The following is a 20,590-nucleotide window of genomic DNA, read 5'->3' as shown; positions in this document are numbered from 1 at the left end:
AAGTTTACTTTGACTTTGAAAAGTCATTAAAATGTTTTTGAAGGAGGATTTGCACCCCCCCCCAGACCTGCTAGTGTGGTTGTTGTACATCCCATCTCCTGCTACTAATACATAGTAACAGGAGGGTGAACATGGAAGTGGTGCTCATCCTTTCAAGCACTGTGCTTTTGGGAATCTTGTCCTGTCATGAGATACCAAGTATGCACCTAAGGCACCACATATGGACTACATTGAGCTGCTGGTCCTGTTTTGAACACAGAGTCCATATTTCACTGGAATACAGAAATGTGCTCAAAACACAGGCTGTGTAAACCTGCATCTTGGTGTGCAGTGTGCTTATTATTAGCCCATACTGTCTTTGTCAGCCTGAAAAACATTGTGGAGGCTTTTCCAATGTGCTTGTTGATCTCGCTGTCAAGCGACAAGTTGTCAGAGACTGTAGAGCCTAGGTACATGAACCCATGGACAACTTCCAGCTCATAGTCACTCACCATGATTGATGGCTCACTTCCCACATTTTGGCCTATCACCTGGATCTTCTTTGAAATGATTTTGAGGTCAAATCCATAGATGCATCCAACAAAGCGAGTCATGAGTGACTGAAGTTCTTGCTGAGTGTGAGTAATAATAGCTGCGTTATCAGTGAACAGTAACTCCTTTAGATGCTTCCTATGCACCCTGGTCTTCCGTCTAAGTCTTGACAGTTTAAAGAAGTTGCCATCCATTCTGGTTCAGAGAAAGATACTCTCTGTAGCATTTCTAAAAGCAAATTTCAACAGAACTGAAAAGAAGATACTAAACAATGTTGGACCCAGTACACACTCCTGCTTTAGTCCACTGAGAATCTCAAAAAGTTTGGATGTGGAGCCATCGTACATGATGGTCTCCTTCGTGCCTTTATGGAAGGCCCTGATAATGCTAAGCAGTATTGGAGGACAGACGATCTTTGTCAGAATTGCAAACAGACCTTTCCTACTGACGAAGTCGAATGCCTTGGTCAGATCAATGAAGACAATATACAGAGGTTTGTTTTACTCCCTGCACTTTTCTTGTAGTTGGCTAACAGAGAAAATCATGTCTGCAGTAGACCATCCAGCTCTGAACCCACTCTGAGACTTGGTGTAAACTCTCTCTGCAGGAACATGGAGCCTGTTCAGGACAACATGTGCAAACAGATTCCTCATGGTACAGAGAAGGGAGATGCCGTGACAATTATTAAATCACTTTTGTCACCCTTTTTCTTACAGATAGTAACTATGTTAGGATCTCTCATATCTTGTGATACACTACCTTCTCTCCAGCATTAGAAAAGTATTGCATGCAGTTCTGAAGTTAGGGTACTGCTAGCACATCTAAGAGTTTCAGAGGGAATATCATCTTAACTAGAGCTTTTCCTAAAGAGAGTGCTGTTAGTGCATCATTGGTTTCCTCCAAGGTGGGCTCAGCATCGAGTTCAGTCACAGCTGGCAGAGGCTCAGTAGCATTCAAGGCTTTCTTAATAACTATTCTCTCTGGCATACAGCTGCTAGTAATGCTCCACCCAGTGTTTCATCTGCTTAGTTCTGTCCTTCAAGACCTCACTTGTGGCCGACTTAAGTGGGGTGATCTTTCTTTGTGATGGACCGATGGTTTGCTTAATCCCATCGTACACTCCTCACATGTTACCAATGTCCGCAGCCTGCTGAATCTTAAAGCAAAGATGAAGCCAATAATCATTTTCACACCACTGAGCTAGCTGCTGCACTTGATTCTGAGTACACCAGAGTGCCTGCAAGTTCTCCTCATTGGGCAAGGACCCGTATGCAGCCAGTGCCCGTCTCTTTTTCTCAATCAGGTGTGTCTGCACTTCAGTGTGAGCTTCAAACCAATTAGCACACTTGACTGACTTCTTCACAAAGAAAGATATTGCAGTGTTACAGATAGCATCCTGAAGTTTTTCCCATCTGTTGTTGGTGTCACTGTCATTCAGGCAGGGCAAAGCCTCTTAAAGTGCTTGAACAACTTGTGCACTTTTGAAGGGTCACACATCTTGCCTATGTCAATGCGTGGCCTCTCTTCCTTTTTAGAGTGAAAGAACCTTTGCATCTGGATGTTCACTTTACTACACATGAGCAAGTGGTCGGGATCAAGTCTGCACTGGGGTAACTGTGTGTTACCTTGATACTACCTAAAATGCTGCATTTGTGAGGACAAGGTGAAGTCTGTGCCAATGTTTCGATCTTGGGTGCTGCCATGAAACTTTGTCCTGGGGCTTGACATTGAAGAAGCTGTTAGTTATGCAGAGGTCATTTTGGGAAAAAAGTTCAAGAAGACACTGTCCATTTTCATTCATCTTTCCTGTTGTTCCAAAATGTCCCAGGTAAGATGGCCAGCTGTGATGGTCATTGCCAACTCTGACATTAAAATCACCAAGAATGAATAATGGTTCATGGGAAGGATCCTCACTGATGACAGCACTAAGTTCATCATAGAATTTCACCTTGACTTCCTAGGTAGAAGTTAAAGTAGGAGAGTAGATGCTGAAGATATTGACCATAGCCACTGGTGTTTGTTGCTGAATTTTCCGCAGTCTCTTATTTCCCATATTTGGTGGTATGACTGAGCCAACAAGTTTGTTTCTGATTGCAAACCTAACACCATGTTCCATGGTCTCTGCTGGGAGCTTCCCATGCCAGAAAAAAGTAAAGTCTTTCTCCCTGAGACATCCAATGGACAGCAACCTTGTTTCCTGGAGAGGCACAATGTCCATCTGCAATCTGGTGAACTCGTTCTTAATAACTGCTGTCTTCTGAGCATCACTGATGTTCTGTAGACCTTCCATAAGGCCTGGAGTCATCATCCTTATGTTCCATGTGCCTAGCCTAAAGTCTTGTTTATTTTGTTGCTTTTTTGTTTTTCCAGGTGTATGGTTAACAATCCACCTGTTGAGGGGTTCCCTAAGCCCCACACACCCAGTGGACCAAGTGGACCATGACGAGGCAGCACCTATTTGGCTGGGGGCTGCCCAGCTTAAGGTGGGTGGTAGCTGCCCAATGAACTCAAAGGATATCTCCCACCATCGGAAGCATCCCCTGTGCCTCACTCTATGCCGATTGAGTGTATTGGCTTATTACTGGTAACAGCTACATTCTGTGTTGTGTCATCACTCACAGAGCAAAGCTGGAGTGTAAGCTGGGCGTAAGCCTGGGCAAGTGAATTCAGGAAACAGCTGATGCCCAGCAGCAAGTTCCCCCTCTCCACGCCACTGATGTAAACAAGGGGAAAGGCAAGGCTAGTACAACTTGGTATCAGTGTCATCTCAGGAACTGCCAGAGTGAGGTCAAGTACAACCTCAAATTGCCTTAGGGGCTCCATCTCCAGATTGTTCCTCAGGGTTTACTCCTGAAGCCTTAACCATGACTAGGTATTGCCGCAAGGCAGCAGGGGCTTTAAATCAGAGTTTGCCTTCTCCTAGGTGGGTTGACTTCAAAGGGTAATGAGCCTCACCTGCCTGAAGCAACTGGTTTTAAGGTGCCAGTCACCTGCCTTCACAGGACTAAGAAACTAAGCCACACATGAAGACCAGGAGTTTGACTTGGGTTGTCAGAGGCTATTAGAGATGCATGCATGGGAGCATTTAATAAATAGTGGAAGCTTCTCCCCACTACCACCCCAGCTACAACAACCTTTGAAACCTAATTTCAGTAATTTTTTGTTTATTTATTTACTTATTCCAGTATTGAAAATGGATGTTGTCCAGAAACATTATAAGGCATTATTTCTGGGGGGAAAAACTCTTTGATTGAAAAGAATAATAAATATATGTATCACTAGTATTGCTAGCCTTTGGTTATACTTAGCATTATTGTTATTACTATAGTTGTTAGTGTTGTTATTACTATATTTTTACTATTGTTGGAGCCATTGGGTATTGCCTGCATACTGCCATTGTTACTGTGTATTAATTTTATTTATAGGTTCATAGGTTCATAGGTTCATACTAGGCTATCTGCCCTGGGGCAATTATAAGCCTAGCCCGATTCTGTATGGCTTACGCCACCCCTTGATTTGAGTATACTGTGCACTTTTTAAGGTTTAGTTTACTGTGCCTCTGTCTAATAGTGACACGGGAGTAATCCCTGGGACAAACCTACGATCCCCCATCCACTTAATTCTGCCTTCATATTTTGCTGTGTATTAATCTTGCTATACTCCTGACTTATGATGTGATAGTAGGTAACAATAACACTGAAAATCAGAGCACATGCAGCCATGCTATTTAAAGAATTTGCTTTCACAGCTTTCCAGCAAAAAGTATACAATTTCAAACCAAATTTCTTAGCAGGAAGCAGACTTCTCATCTTCTGGACATCTGTCCTGAGTATTTATTTCAGCTTGCCATGGTAAGTTTTGAGTGAGATGCCATCACAAAGAATAGGCTTCAAAGCTCGACATATTCACCTCACTGCAGTGACAGGACATAGGAATTCTAAAGATTCTTGGCTGTTGGATGACATATTGTAGGTGAACTGATTGAGATGGTCAAATTTTCACTTAATTTATGCTTCTTTCTCCAGTTGTACTTGGACTGCTGCTAACTGTCAGCTAACAGGTATACAGAATTTGAAAGAGCTTTGCTGAATGACTGCTATCCTGCTATGCACTCTGAAAAAGGATCCAAAGACTGTGATGTTACATCTTTTTAATCTAGGACCTGGCCAACCCACAAAGGCAGACCTATTTTCTAGGAGTTAGAGTGAAATGTGCCAGAGAGAGAGATTTCACCATGTCTACCTGTAACTGAATTTGACTTTAGCCTACAGAGGAGCCAGTGGGGGATGTGCTTGGAAGCTTACCTTTCAACCTCTTAGGGCAAGAAAGCTGGACAAATCCTGTAAAAATAAGGGCGCAAAGGCCCAAAAATAAGGCCAAATTTTAAATATTGCTCATATAAATTTATAGAGTTAATAGAATAATAGGATTTGTGTTAGCATACATTTTCTGAAGGATATGAAATTTGAAATTCAAATGAATGCCATTATTTAGTGACTTCATTTCTAAGTGATTAGCCAGAAAACCACAAATTTTATAAGGAGCAGACCAAAAATATGAGGAAAAAATCTGAACTTTCTGTGAAAATCTGGGCAGTTGAGAGATATACTTGGAAGTATCTTCAGATTTTTTTTCCTGGATCGCCCAGAGAGAGTGGACACAGAATGCAGATTTATTTCCCAGTATGCATCAAGGACCAAAGACCCTTAAACAGGGACAGTCTGCCAACAAGGGACTTCTGGTCACTGACAACAACATCTCTTTTTGCTGCCTGGACTTACCAGTAACAATTGAAATGCCTGACTGATATGTGTTAAATTCATGTAGATGATTTTTCTGAATTGAGCCACTATACGGCATTTTCATAATTATTGATTAATGCCTACTCAACTATTGAATTATTCATTTAATTTTAATCTCATAATAAATAATATTTTAGACAAAATGTAACCATTTGCATGCTAGTGTTGTAATTTTAGCTTGATTGGAACCTAGAACAGTAGCTTTGAAAAGGGGACAAATAAGTGTTGAGTCAGTTTATTTTCATCCACAAACAAATGCATAGCTTATAATATAAAAAAAAAATTCAGCTCCGGCCTCACCGTTCTGTCATTTCCATATATCTTGTCTATACCATGTCGTGTTTCCTTCTGTAAGTTTATCAGAGAAACAAATTCTCTCTGTTGTAAACATTTGTAACATTGTGGTATAGGTATACATACCATCTAGCACTTTCTTTAGCAAAAGATGTTTTCTTTCTCTGCCTTAATGTTGACATAGGAATGCAAGAACAATTTATACATTTTCAGCAGTGATATTGCATTATGAAATGTGCCATATATGCCATGTGGACAAAGCAATGTTATTTGAAAATCCTAAAGTCATGAGCTTGTTCAGGCTTTATCGATGTGTTTAGCCTGCTTGTTCCCTAAAGCCTTTCATCTTCCATATTCAGGCCTCAGTCCACTAAAACGCCTTTCATCTCGTACATTAACTTTACTTTATTCTCCACTCCTGTTAAAAAACACGATGGGAGCCAGTAAGTTCTACGTAATGAAATATTTAGTCTTCACATCATGAAAGTATTCGTACACAGTGAAATGTCAGTGAAATAAACATCTGAAACAGTAGTGTGGTTAGCAATGTTACCCTACAGTGTTCTTTTGTAGGTTTTAGCTTCCAGCCAATATTTCACCTAGGCAGGGTTTACATGTCCTTTCAGATTTTGTGAAGATTTTTGCTTCAGCCTTTTGTGTCATCTTAAAAGCATGTTGTTTTATGTGAATTGGTAATCTCGTGAACTACCAATAGGTGTATGTGTATGCACATGACAGTGGGCGTGTCGCTGTCCTAGTATCCAGTCCAGGGCTGGTATCTTACAGCTATTCCTTGCCAGAATAGGCTCTGGCTCTCCAGTGGCCCTAAATATGAAAAATTAATAATCAGAAAGTTAGGATTTCTTATAGAAACAAATATTTCTTATATAACCTTTCGGAAAGTCAGATGACTGATGTAATTACAGATGTGCTAATGCACTTTAGTGTCTGTTACTCTTTAATAATTTATTTTTTGAACTGAGACAGGGGTATTTCATTTTATAATTTTATTACTAAGATTCTCCAGACCATTTGTTGTTTGATGTTTAGGTGCTTCCAAAGACTAACGACAATACCGCCCATATCTTGTGGCCATTATAAGTACCTGCTATGATTTCATGCATGAATATATTTATGTTCTACAAGTGAACAATGTATACTTTGTGGCACAGCTCAGATTATTCATATACAACACTACATATGTCTAGTGTTTCCCTTTACAATGGGGTGGGGTAGGATGGTTAAGCATTAAACAGGTGGTGGCAGATGATGGGTAAAATAGTCATACCATATGCTATCTATGTTTTGTTCTTTGATATTCCTGTCCTTTCATCTGTTTCTGTCTTCTTTTTTTCCTTCCTTCATTCTGCCTGAATTTGCTCTTCGACTGATTTTTCGCTACTCCTTTCCTATTTGTGTGACTCCAAAGATGCTATATCTTTATAAAATTGGCAGATGGGGGTAGGTGGGGAAAGTTATCTCAAGGATTAGAGTCAATAGTTATCATGAAGGGTTTAGGTTAAACACTGACTTTACAGGGAACTACAGTGCCTTGTACAGGGAAGGGGTTGTTCTAAACAAACACTAAAAAGTAGCGAGAGATTGGTATCCATGGGAACCTTGCAGCAGATTACCATTATTAAGCATTTAAGACTGTGCTGCTAACCTTTATAGAATGGGGGTTGGAACACTTTTGGCCCCGTCCTTTGGTAATGCTTCAGTGACTACAGAAAAATTAAACTATTTTTCTACTGCTCTGTTAAGATTTATTTCTGTCTGACAATAAGCATGCTGTGGCAACACATTTTTTTCAGTCTTTTGTTTTCTGACAAGCTGAATTTTAGGTTTTCATGAAAGGCTGAACCATCAGGTGAACTGACCAATTAAAATAACGAACCTACAAATAATGTCAGCCTGCTATACCAGAAGGCCCAGAGTGGTGTAGGAAGAACTATTTTCAGCTATGAGTCACTAACAGTGTCATTGTTTATAGATGGTTTAGCTCTCTGTTTTAGTCATCTTTTTTCTTCTTTTTAATGCTCATTTAGGGTAAATTCTGTTAAGGATTTATCAACTAAGGTTGTGTAATTAACTCACATCACCAAATTATTGTTCATGCTTTTTTTATTACTGTTACTTAATGTTTCTCATGTAGTGAAATGTAGTCAGATCCCTTTCTGTCCTATTAAATGAACTCCTACTTCCACAGCATGACCATTTTACATGCATAATTGAACTATCAGTTTATATCAGAATGATTTCTACCTGGACATTCATACACAAATTACGTATACACATAAATATGTACATGCATACACTTTCTGTTGTTCTCAACAGGTCCCATGCCTAACAAAAAAGTTCAGGCTAGAGATAGTACAAGTTCCATTTTTTTTTTTTGTGGAATTTGCTTTCTAAAAATTATGAAATATTTTTCTTTCTTTTCTTTTCTTTTCTTTTTCTTAGGAAAAAAGAAGAAACATCAACATGACATTCCTTAGGTGACTATGTAATTGAAGTGGCGAGTGCTTCCAGAGATGGCAAGGGCCAAGATAGCTTTCTGTTGACTCTACAACCACATGATTGCAACAGCTATGGGAACAGTACGTGTTAATAGGTATGTAAACACCAAGCAGCTGGCTCAGAAAATATTGCATTTATTCCATTAGATAAATTAGGATGGTTTTCAAACATTTTATAAATTTTCTTTCTTAGTTTAAGTTTTCATTTTCTATAATGTTGATACTTTGGAATACAGATGCTAGTGTTTCAGGCTACCAATACATTGTAGTAGATATTTCTTTCATGAGCTCTCTGATTCACTGTGAAATGCTTAGCCCTACTTGTGTTGTAAATATTATTCTCACATGTGGAATTTGGGTAAAAATTAGTGCTCAAAGAAACTTCTGATTCTACGTGCAGGGTGAGGACAAATATATGGATGTTCTTAGGCAGTGGCTGCTACAATCGGTAAACAACATAATGTGAACTGTTACTTAACATTTGCTTCACCGGTTCTCAGACTACAGTGACTGATGCAAATTATGCGGCTAGGAAATGCTTGCTGTTATGTTAATGGGTAGAACTATGTTGGCATTCACAGCTGCCTTACTAGCTCAGATTAGTGCATTTTGTACCATGAATTAGTTATGTTAAGGACTGATACTTTCAATGAACTAAATGTGTAAACCAGGTACGTCAGCTGGCCTATTGACATTTCATCCACAACCAGGGCCTTAAAGACAATGCAGTATAAAAGCAGTACTGTATAATTTTGATACCCAAAGTTAGTTTAGCCAGTGGAGAGTAAATGCAGAGCTTTGTAGCATAGAAAGAAAACCGTGACTATGGTTTGGATGGTCTGAGTTTGAATTGTAGCTTGGGCACTGTAAGAGCTGGGTGGAGGAGAGAAGGAGTGAGTGGTTCATTCCAGCTCACTCAGTCTTGATGGCGGGGAGTGGGGTTGGGTGGGGGTGGTCAGCTGATAGCTCCCTTGCATGCCAGAAAAAATGGCCAGGACCAGGGCCATTGACTTCACCATCTCAAACTAGTGATGGTAACCCCCAATAATTTGCAGACAAAAGTACACATACACAGTGCAGGATGCCCCCCTGTGACAAGAGTGATCACATTAGCTTTCAGGGAGATAGTTATGGCCTTATTAGAAAGACCCATCATTGGCAGGATGTCTAGGAGGGTACAAACCACCATTATGGCTGATTGGATGTCAGCCTCTTCAATCGCCCTGTACTGTCCTGCTCCTGATATCAAATACGGGGGAATGAATGGGATCAAGACTGATATGTAGGAGGTTTGATAGTCAGCAGGCATGGGGGCAAAAGTACCCACAAATGAAAAATGGGAAAGGTAAGAGACAGTGCAAGAGATTAGTCTACAGCAAAATGTACATAATTTACAATGTAGACAGCATAAGTACGTTTCTTTGACTGGAGAAAAGGGAGATGTACTTGGTCATGTGCTTGGTCAGGTATTAATAGAATTGGTGTGAGAATGGCTTGTCAAAACAGTGGCATTCCACTATCTTAAAGTGTTGTACTTTTGGACTGTATTTGAAGGAAGAAATTGTTTGGTAAGTTTCTTATGTCTGAAAAAATGCCATGCTATAGAACAGGAGCAAGTTTATGGAATGATCTTTTAGTAGAACTATAGCTATGTTAATTGGTGCCCTGGGGAATACCTCCACTTGGTGCTCCCCAGTTTTTAAAGTTGGTGACCAAGAGGCAGAAAAAAAATGTCCTGTGAAAGATGAGAAGACCAAAAAAATTTTCAAAGTTATGAGACATTATGGGATTTGTTACAGGTGTTTGCTTGCTAGCGAGTATCTCACAACATACCTGCTCACTGCCACTTGCTTCAAAAAACAAGTGCTCAAACTCCCACTAGCCTGATCTCTCATTAACATAGTATTCTGAAACTCACTCCTATAAACTACATAGCCGTGCAAGGTCCTAAATCCTAACCTTAAAACTCCCATCCAGTTCCCAACCCGACTCATTGCCCCCTTACCTAAACCTCCACTCTCCCACCCTAATCCTAATGTATCCAATCATCCCTAAACCAAAAGATACAATGCCTCTTCCTAAATCTAAAGCTCCCAATCATTCCCTAACCCTAAAACTCCAACCCCTCCCGAAAGCTAAATTCTCTGATTGTTTCCTAACCCTAAAACTCCAACCCCTCCCTAAAGCTAAATTCTCTGATTGTTTCCTAACCCTAAAACTACCCTTCCATTCCCTAAATGTAAAAATCCCTTTCAGTTCCTTAACCATAAAATCTCCCTTCTGACAACTAATCTGAAAATCTCCTCTGGCACCATAACCCTAAAATCTCTGTCCTGCTCCCTAAGCCTAAACTTGCCTCCTGGTCCCTAGTCCTAAATGTCCTCCCTCTCCCACCCCATTGCTGCTTGTCTGAACTTACATTTGAGTTTGAACACAAGAAACAACCCACATGAGCTACAAGGTGCTTGAATCCATGGCTTTGAGTCAGTGATTTTTGAGCACCTGGGACTGGAGTACCTCTAGAAAACCCAATATTATGTATATGCTAATACATGCGTAATGTTTTTTGCTCAAGCATCACATTTGCTAAATAGCAGCAAAGAGCTGTAATAACCCATTACTGTAGTTCACTGGCTCTGAAAAAAGACATTCAGGCTAGGCAAAGGGCTATTATATATCTACATAAAAGCTCTTTGTTAAAGTGTCTAAATTTTTGAAAAGAGCTATAATATGTCCATGCTACAATTTTACACATACAATATGTACAATATACAATGCACAATACACATTCTAATGGACAGAGGCAGCTCCTAAATGCTTTATCCCATGCATGGGACCCCCCTCCAATTATCTATGATATGATCCCAGTTATTCTCATTAGCGGTAATAAATAATTGTTGACCATGGGATGGATAAAGCCAAAATAAAAACAAATGGGATAGATTATTTCAAGTACAAAAAGGGAAATTTGCTCTGCTTAAAATGGCCCACAAGAGCAGCTAACCTAGTACTTACCTATAAACCTATGAACATACATAAACACTGACTGACTTAATTAAGCAGCCTCAGTTTAGAACTGCAGCTGCTTAAATTATTGCTGATTCTGCTTCATGGGACCAGTTGACTCATGTTCTTCAGTGTGACTCATTTCTTTTTAAAAGCTTGCCCACAGGGCAACCACCAGTACCTCTCAACCTGAAGACATTGAAAAGGGCTACAAACTGCTGTATAAAAGTAGGTGTACTCAGACTAAAATCTTGACACTTAGTTAGTGCAAAATTTGAATACTGAATAGTACATAATTAATCCCTCCAAAAGGATTATGGGATATTACTCAGAAACAAGTTTAAAAAATTGAGAGTAACAAAAATAGTGCATGAATATAAGCATATTATCAAAGACACAGTGTAAAATCAGTAGACTTTAATGAGTGCTACTGCGTTTTGCATCTGAAAAGCAGAGATGTAACATGCAGATCCTCTTTACTTGAAATCATTAGGAACACCATTATGCTGGTCATGTAGTCCGGTTTCCTGTAGACTAAACCTAAACATATGAACATGCAGTTATATCCTGGAAAGGACTAAATAAAACCAGAAAATAGGTACATACCTCCAAAACAGGTGTATAGTTGAGAGGTCTGCAGGCATCTCCTTTACTGTGTCTTTCAGTGCAGGTTGAGGTAAACACAAGTATGACTAGAGTTGTAGCATTCTCACCAGTATTAAGTTGAGGTTACTCATTTGTTGTTTTGGATAGGCCTTCGGAAAGCAGAGGATAGAAATCAAAGAAAAGGAGCTTCTGGGTAGTAATGGCCAGTGACAGGGAGGCTATACAGTAACTTCAAGAGTTTTGGTGGAAAGTTGATAATTAAAAGTATGTGTTCTACTATAAGACAGGTTAATGAGGCAACAAAATCTATTTACTTTTTTACTGTTTTTTAATTTTATTTACACTTTGTTATCTAGGTAAGTCCCATTCAGGCAATGGCCTCTTTTCAGGGGAGACCACAGATGGTATTCATGCTGACTAGGCAAAATTTGGCCAGGACAGTGGGAAACTTTCCTTTCAAATTTTCCTAAGTGCCATGTAATCTTTGACAACCACCTGAGTAAGCACCAGCACAGGCAGATGTTGTCTTGCTTTAATGTCTCATCTAAAGGATGGATTTTTGAAGGTAGTTACAATTTTTGAGTTACCTAAAGTCAAGAGAAGCATACAGCCCTCAAGGTTTGGCATTGACATTATTTTTGACTTACAGTCCTAGGTATCAGGGCTGAAAAAATAAATGAAATTTCAGATGTTTGGTTACTGTGGAGGCAATAAAGTCAGTGTGATTGTTAAATAATGTGGGGCCAAGTAAAATACCCAGGAATGTGTATGTACTTACATGTCCAACGTGTTTGTTTTTTTTTTTGGTTTTTGGAGGGCTAGTAATTAATAAAGCAGAAAAGGACAGGAATGAGTACAGCGCCATATGGTTGTTCCCCTTCACTCGATTAATGCAGACATTTCTAAATGGAGATATATTATTAAACAGAAGCACGTTATTAAATAGAGCAAGTTATTAAGTGGAGGTGTGTTGTTAAATGGATGCATGTTGTTAGGTGGGAGTATGTTGTTAAATGGATGTATGTTGTTAGGTGGGAGTATGTTGTTAAATGGATGTATGTTGTTAGGTGGGAGTATGTTGGTAAATGGATGTATGTTGTTAGGTGGAGGTATATTGTTAAATGGATGCATGTTGTTATATGATGGCGCATTGTTAAATGGATGCATATTGTTATATGATGGCGCGTTGTTAAATGGATGCATGTTGTTATATGATGGCGCATTGTTAAATGGATGCATGTTGTTATATGATGGCGCGTTGTTAAATGGATGCATGTTGTTATATGATGGCGCGTTGTTAAATGGATGCATGTTGTTAAGTGGAGGTGTGATGTTAAATGAATGCATGTTGTTAAGAGGAGATTTGTTGTTAAATTGATGGATGTTGTTAAATTGATGGATGTTAAGTGGATCTATGTTATTAAATGGATGCATGCTGTTATATGATGGTGCGTTGTTAAATGGATGCATGTTGTTAAGTGGAGGTGTGATGTTAAATGAATGCATGTTGTTAAGAGGAGGTGTGTTGTTAAACAGATGCATGTTGTTAAGTGGAGATATATTGTTAAATGGGGTGTATATCATTTCATTGAAGCCCCATCTCCACTTAACAACATGCAATCTTTTAATGGGTACCTATCATTTCATTAATGCTCAAATTCGATGAACATCTGTTTGTCGAACTTAAATCATCAAATGCCATTTCTGAGAAGAACTGTATCATCGAAAAGATTTCTCACGGAAAAAAAAAAACTGCTTGGCCACCAGAGCAATCATAACAGAAATTACATTATTTTTAAGCTTACCAAGGTAGAAAATTTCAACCCCCAAAACACCTAATCTTTGGGCTGTGACGCCCACACCCCTCTAAATAAATATTCCAACTCCAAGATACTCCTATGTTGGGGAAAAGGGCAAAACTGTTACAACAGCAAACTAACTCCCCTGGGAAAACATTTCTATGATGTAATCCTTCACTGAAATTATATTCGATGCTTTAAGTTTGATGAATAGGCATTCAGTGAATTGGAGCTTCGATGAAATGATAGGTATCCGTTAAATGGATGTATGTTGTTAAGCGGAGGTGTGTTGGCAAGAGGATGCACGCTGTTATGTGATAGTGTGTTATTAAATTGATGCATGTTGTTAAGCGTAGGTTTGTTGTTAAATTGATGCATGTTGTTAAGTGGATGTGTGTTGTTAAATGGATGGATGTTGTTAAGTGGAGGCATGTTGTTAAATGGATGCATGTTGCTCAGAGGAGGTTTGATATTAAATGAATGCATGTTGTTAAGTGATGGAGTGTTGTTAAGTGGATGCATGCTGTTAAGCGGAGGTGTGTTGCTAAATGGATGCATGTTGTTAAGTGGAAGTGTGTTGTTAAATGGATGCATGTTGTTAAGTGGAGGTATGTTGTTAAATTGATGCATGTTGTTAAGTGGATGTGTGTTGTTAAACAGATGCATGTGTTATGTGATGGTGTGTTGTTAAATGGATGCATGCTGTTAAGTGGATGTGTGTTGTTAAATTGATGCATTTTGTTAAGTGAATATGTGTTGTTAAATTGATGCATGTTGTTAAGTGGATGTGTGTTGTTAAATGGATGGATGTTATGTGATGGTGTTTTGTTAAATGGATGCATGTTGTTGTGTAATGGTGTGTTGTTAAATGGATGCATGTTGTTAAGTGGAGGTCTGTTGTTAAATGGATGCATCCTGTTAAGCAGAAGTGTGTTGTTAAATTGATGCATGTTAAGTGTTAAGTGGATGTGTGTTGCTAAATGGATGAATGTTGTTATGTGATGGTGTGTTGTTAAATGGATGCATGTTAAGTGGAGGTGTGTTGTTAAACGGATGTATGTTGTTAACTTGAGGTATAGTGTTAAATGGGGTGTATATCCTTTCATCGAAGCCCCATCTCCACTTAACAACATGCAACCTTTTCATGGGTGCCTATCATATTATCGAAGCTCAAATTTGCTGAACGTCTGTTTGTCGAACTTAAAGCATCAAATACCATTTCAGCAAAGAATTATATCATCGAATAGATTTCTCAGAGAAGAAAAACTACTTGGCCACCAGAGCAATCGTAACAGAAATTACATTATTTTAAGGTTACCAAGATGGGGGTTTCACCCCCAAAAGACCTAATGTCTGGGCTGTGACCCCCACAACCCTCTAAATATATATTCCAACTCCAAGATAGTCCTACATTGGGGAAAAGGGCAAAACTGTTGTAACGGCAAACTAACTCCCCTGGGAAAAAATGCATATGATGTAATCCTTCACTGAAATTGTATTCGATGCTTTAAGTTCAATGAATAGGTGTTCAGCGAACTGGAGCTTTGATGAAATAATAGATACCCGTTAAATGGATGCATGCTGTTAAGTGGAGGTGTGCTGTTAAATGGATGCACGTTGTTATGTGATAGTGTGTTGTTAAATTGATGCATGTCATTATGTGATGGTGTGTTTTAAATGGATGCATGTTGTTAAGTGGAGGTGTGTTGATAAATGGATCCATGTTGTTAAGTGGAGGTGTGTTGTTAAATGGATGCATGTTGTTAAGTGGAGGTGTATTGTTAAATGGATGCTTGCTGTTAAGTGGAAGTGTCTTGTTCAATGGATGCATTTTGTTAAGTCAAGGTGTGTTGTTGAATGGATGCATGTTTTTAAGTGAAGGTATACAAAGACACCATCTATTAGGCAATTATTTTTGTCTCAGAGAGTCAAATTCCAACATTTAGGGCATAAAGAATATATTCACATTACCTGTATGGCATTTCACTTCATTCTTGCATTCACAGCTTTTTGTCCCCCAACAGTGTAAACGTTTGTGATATCATCATTTGTTCGTTTATATATGTATTTATTATTAATTTGTGTTTTTTTTTAAAGCACCAAAGCTAGCTTCTGGTCATTTATCAATGATCTTCACAAAACCCCCCACATCCAAAACCTTATCCAATATGCTGATGATTCTACGTTAGTATCCACCTCCAACAATTTCTCAGATCTTCTAACAATTACAGAAAAAGCCTTTACTTCTGTTGAAACATTGCTTATCAATGCCATAACTAATGTTAAACCCTCAAAAAACTTAACTTTTACTTTTCTCTACAAAAACATCTGACATTGACTTTAAAATCCATGATAAAGATGGTACAGAAATCGAAATAGTGAAAACACCCAAACTGCTAGGAATAACAATAGACAACAAACTCGGTTATGAACCACATATCCTCAAAACAATAAAGAAAACACACTTTAAATTAGACAAACTATATTGCCACAAACTTTACCTGGATAGCAACACCAAAACAAAACTTGCCAGCACATTACTCATCCTCTCCCTTCTATATGGTAGTGCCATCTTTACCAGTCTTCACTCAACCCTCAGAAATAAATTACAATCATGCTATTATAAAATAGCCAAATTTGCCTCCGGAGCACCTTACCGTTCTCACCACTGCCAATCTATCACTAACCTGAACTGGCTAGACTTTTCCCACCACCTCCAATATACCCAACTAACCATAGCCCACAAGCTAATCTATAAACCCAATGACTGCCCAGCACTTAACTCAATTCTACATAGATATACTCCTACTAGAACACTAAGATCCTCCTGCAGGTACCTGCTAACCGTAACTAAACCCAACAAAAGAGCAGGGCAATGTCTGTACTCCCATAGCATTGCTAAATTATGGTATGACCTACCATCCCATATAACCCAAACTGACCACACAAAAACCTTTAAGACAGCTTTAAAATCGCATTACCTAGATAATTCATCCTGTGCCTGCCACACAAACAAACCACCCTAAAGATCGCTCTTTAACTAAATATCAGGATGGTGTAATATAAAAACCATGTCTATACTGTTCCCTCAGGTGTAATATTTTTGTTTCTGTATTTGTATTTAATGACTCCTGATGTAATACTTCATGTAAACACTAATGGAATGTCTAATTATACTATGTTTTGCCTCTTATATATGCAATATTTACTATACTTATGTTAAAACTTTTTGTCAACATTGTTTTATAATATGTTGTCTTTGTAAACTGTGGAGCTTTTCTCCCCGGGCCTCCACTGAAAATGGGTTTCTGACCCAGTGGACTTTCCCGGTAAACAAATGTCAAAAAATAAAATAAATAATAATTAAATTTAACTCAAATTCAACCCAACCTTTCCCATTGATAACTAAGGAAAAGAAACATTGGTGTGTTATCTATAAAAGTTTGATATGTGGTGTGCACATCTTCATTTAAACTTCAAAATAGCTAGCTGTTGTACCAGACATAGTCTCCAAAATGTTTGTATATAGGGATGCAGCATCATTGCTCATTTACATGATGTTTCAGCTAAATCAGGTTAACTTTCTAGAAACATGGCATTCCTACAACTTGGAAAATTATACTACTGTTACAAATAAACCTGAGTTACTTTATTCATAGACACAACATTGAGTGATAGCAACTCTCACATATTTTCATTTTTCTTATATGTAGAAAGAAATCCTTCCAATCAACACATAAATAAAGCTTACAGTACTTGGTTCAAATAATTTCTTTATAGAGCTCTGTGTCTTGGCTGAGGCACTCTGCTACCATTCAGATGATATTAAGTGCCCATAAGCATTAATTTTTATCAGTCTGTCAATACATTTTTTGACCACTGTTAGTACTAGAAATTCTCTGTATTTCAAGCAGGGTGCAATAGAAATTAGTGAAACACACTCCAATGTGTAAATAAAATTTTACGTTCATCTAAAGTGATGGGAACAAAACTCATTATGTAAAGATGAAACAAAAGAATTGATGTAGCACACATTTCTCAGCCATTCACTGGCATGGATGGCACATTGTAAGTAATCAGTTATACTAATGAAAGCCCTGATATGGCTGCTCTTTCCAAGCTGTCCATTTTATCAGCTTCTAAATCGCACCAGACCAAATCAATGAAACTGCTACTCTCATCTACACTACGCATTCATCTGCCACCACCAATAGCAAAACTGCTGTTCAAATTATAACTTGCTACAGATCACCCACCATGTCCCAGGACTCCCACTCCATATTCTTGGAAACACTGGAAAACATAAAGGTCCTACCAAACACCCTGATATTGGGTGATTTCATTTACCCAAAAATTAACTGGGAGAACTACTCAAGTACAAACTCCCTTGCCCAACATTTCCTAGAATTTATAAAGTCAAATGCCCTGGATCAACTGGTCAACACCCCCACCAGAGGTGACAACATATTGGACCTGGTCATCTCCAACATGGGCGACCGGTGTTCCACACCAGAGGTCGACCCCTCACTGGTTAGATATGACCATAAACTAATCACTCTGGATATCCACATTCCGCCACCACCCCCGGTCAAAGAAATCACAGTGAAAAACTTTTCAAAAGCAAACTTCACGTTACTTAAGACCGAGGTGGGAAGTTTCAAAGCCTCCATGCTAAAGGATAATGCTGTCCAAGCTGCAAAATCCTTTACTAATGCACTGTACAGGCACCTACAAGAATGCATGGATCATGCTATCCCAAACAAAACCAAGACTCTCTCCTCCAAGAAAAGGAAACCAGTCTGGTGGACCCCTGCCATAAACAAGCTATACAATAGAAGGAGGAAACTAGTACAGAAAAGAGTAAAATCCCAAGAAGGGGAGACATCCCTGATCAGTATCAGCAAGAAACTACGTTCTCTCATAAAATCATCCAAGGCTAGCTTCAAAAGAAAAATTGCCATGGACTCCAAAGTTAATCACAAGGCATTCTTTAGCAATGTCGAGAATCTAAGTGGAAATTCTCAGATCTGCTCGGAGTTAGTGCAGAATGGCACAAAATACACTGAACCGACCGATATAGCCAACATCCTGGCAGACAGGTTCAGTGCAAACTTCACCCCCCCTCTCACCCCCAAAAGGGCCCATAACTATACCAGAAGAATGTAGTGCCCCTGAAATCACAGACACTCAGGTTAAAACAGCCCTCTCCAAAGCCAAAAACACAGCATCAGTGGGACCGGACAGTAGCCCAGGCTGCGTCCTACATGAGCTCAAAGATGAACTAACCCCTCACCTAAACACACTGTTTAAACTCAGCCTCTCCACAGGCTACATGCCCACAGAGTGGCACACAGCAACTGTTATTCCACTCCACAAAGGTGGAGCCAAAACGGACCCCCGGGAACTATCGCTCTATAAGCCTGACTAGCTTGGTTTGCAAAGCTATGGAGCGCATCATCATGGATCTCATTAACAGAGACATTGGGAATCTCCAAACACTGGACCCTACCCATTTCGGCTTTGTTAAGGGCAGATCATGCCTCCTAAACCTGGTGGACTTCTTTGAGACAGTTACCAAGGCTATAGATGAGGGAAAGGTAGTCCACACAGCCTACCTAGACCTTGCAAAGGCCTTCAACACCATTCCCTACTCAGGTATTATAGACAAGCTCACCAGCCTGAACATAAACCCCTACATCACGAGATGAGTTGCCAACTGGCTCATGGACAGAACCCACATGGTAAGAGTTGCGAGAGCTAGGTCTGACTCTAAACCGGTTACAAGTGGCATTCCCCAGGGCTCAGTCCTAGGACCCCTCCTGTTCAGCATATACTTCTCAGAGGTACAGGCAAGCATAGGAGGACTATGGCTGACCAAGTTCACAGACGACTGCAAACTAGGGGCTATAATTGACTCTCTGGTTGACACAGACATCCTCCAAAAGGGTCTCACTGAGACAGATACCTGGTGTCAAAACCATGGCCTCAAGCTAAATGCCAAAAAGTGCATAGTCATCCCCTTTGGAAAAAACAAAGTACCCACAAACTATCACATAGGTAGTAGCCCCTTAAATACAGAAGATGTAATAAGGTATCTGGGGACCCAAGTAGATGGTAACCTCACCTTTGATAATCACGTTGCCAAAGTGGTTAGAAAATCCTTCTATGTGGCCCACCTAATCACACAAGGGTTTGCATCCAGCGAGAAAGAGGTCATTGGGCCCCTCTACGCATCACTCATCAGACCCATCATAGAGTACAATGCCCCATTTGGGATGTACCTTACAAGATGCCTATAACAACTGGAAAGACCACAGAAGTACCTCACCAAGAGGATCACTGGCCTCAAGCAGATGTCCTATGCAGCTCGACTGAAGAAACTCCAGCTGTACTCATTTGCATACCGCCTACTCAGAGGTGATCTCTGTCTGACATACAAGGCCATGTCCAACCCAGAATTGATGGACATGCTCCATCTAAAGAAAACTATATCCCCTCGAGCTACACGCTCCAGGGATCTCAACCTCACCACAACAATAAATAGGATGTGCTGGAGGGATAGATTCCTGCCCCAGAGTCTTCCCATGCTCTGGAACAAGATTACAATCTACATTAGGCAGAGCTCCTCGCTAACCCTCTTCAAGAGAAACCTTGACGAGTGGATGGGAAACAGAATGTTTACACCAGGGATCACTTCAATGGCTCTGCTTGACAGAGGCACAGGGAACTAATCTAAGGGGGCGGCGAAAGCCAACACATTCCGGCTAAGCTTATAAATGCCTTCGGGCAGATAGCCTAGTACCTACCTATGAACCATGAACCTATGAACCACCATTGCCTTTTTACCCTTCTCCAAAAAACAGTAAACACTCCTTTCTTCCTAATGCAGTGTTTATCCTCTGCCCCATCCTCATGTGTCCCATTTGTAGAGATAAAACGATAATTTAAATATAAATGTACTATGTATTCTACCATCCCATTCCCTTCAAATAATAACATGAGATTCCTCAGCACACTATGCTCAAAGCCATAG

The 20,590-nt window shown here is 39.6% G+C and overlaps 1 protein-coding gene across 2 annotated transcripts in view; it reads left to right on the top strand.

Moving 5' to 3' along the window:
- Window positions 1-20,590, top strand: part of LOC122798799 (ATP-sensitive inward rectifier potassium channel 12-like) — a 561,148-nt gene that overhangs the window by 450,603 nt on the left and 89,955 nt on the right. For both annotated transcript variants that reach the window (XM_044067922.1, XM_044067928.1), the window contains exon 2: window positions 8,091-8,241. In XM_044067922.1, the coding sequence (XP_043923857.1) occupies window positions 8,204-8,241 (38 nt within the window). In that variant the 5' untranslated portion in view covers window positions 8,091-8,203. The remainder of the gene's footprint in view (window positions 1-8,090; window positions 8,242-20,590) is intronic.

This window comes from Protopterus annectens, chromosome 1.part0, assembly GCF_019279795.1.
Source record: "Protopterus annectens isolate FY-2018-M chromosome 1.part0, PAN1.0, whole genome shotgun sequence".
Classification (NCBI taxonomy): domain Eukaryota; kingdom Metazoa; phylum Chordata; order Ceratodontiformes; family Protopteridae; genus Protopterus; species Protopterus annectens.
The sequence above is the reverse complement of the archived record's forward strand: the minus strand, read 5'-3'. Positions and strand labels throughout refer to the sequence as shown.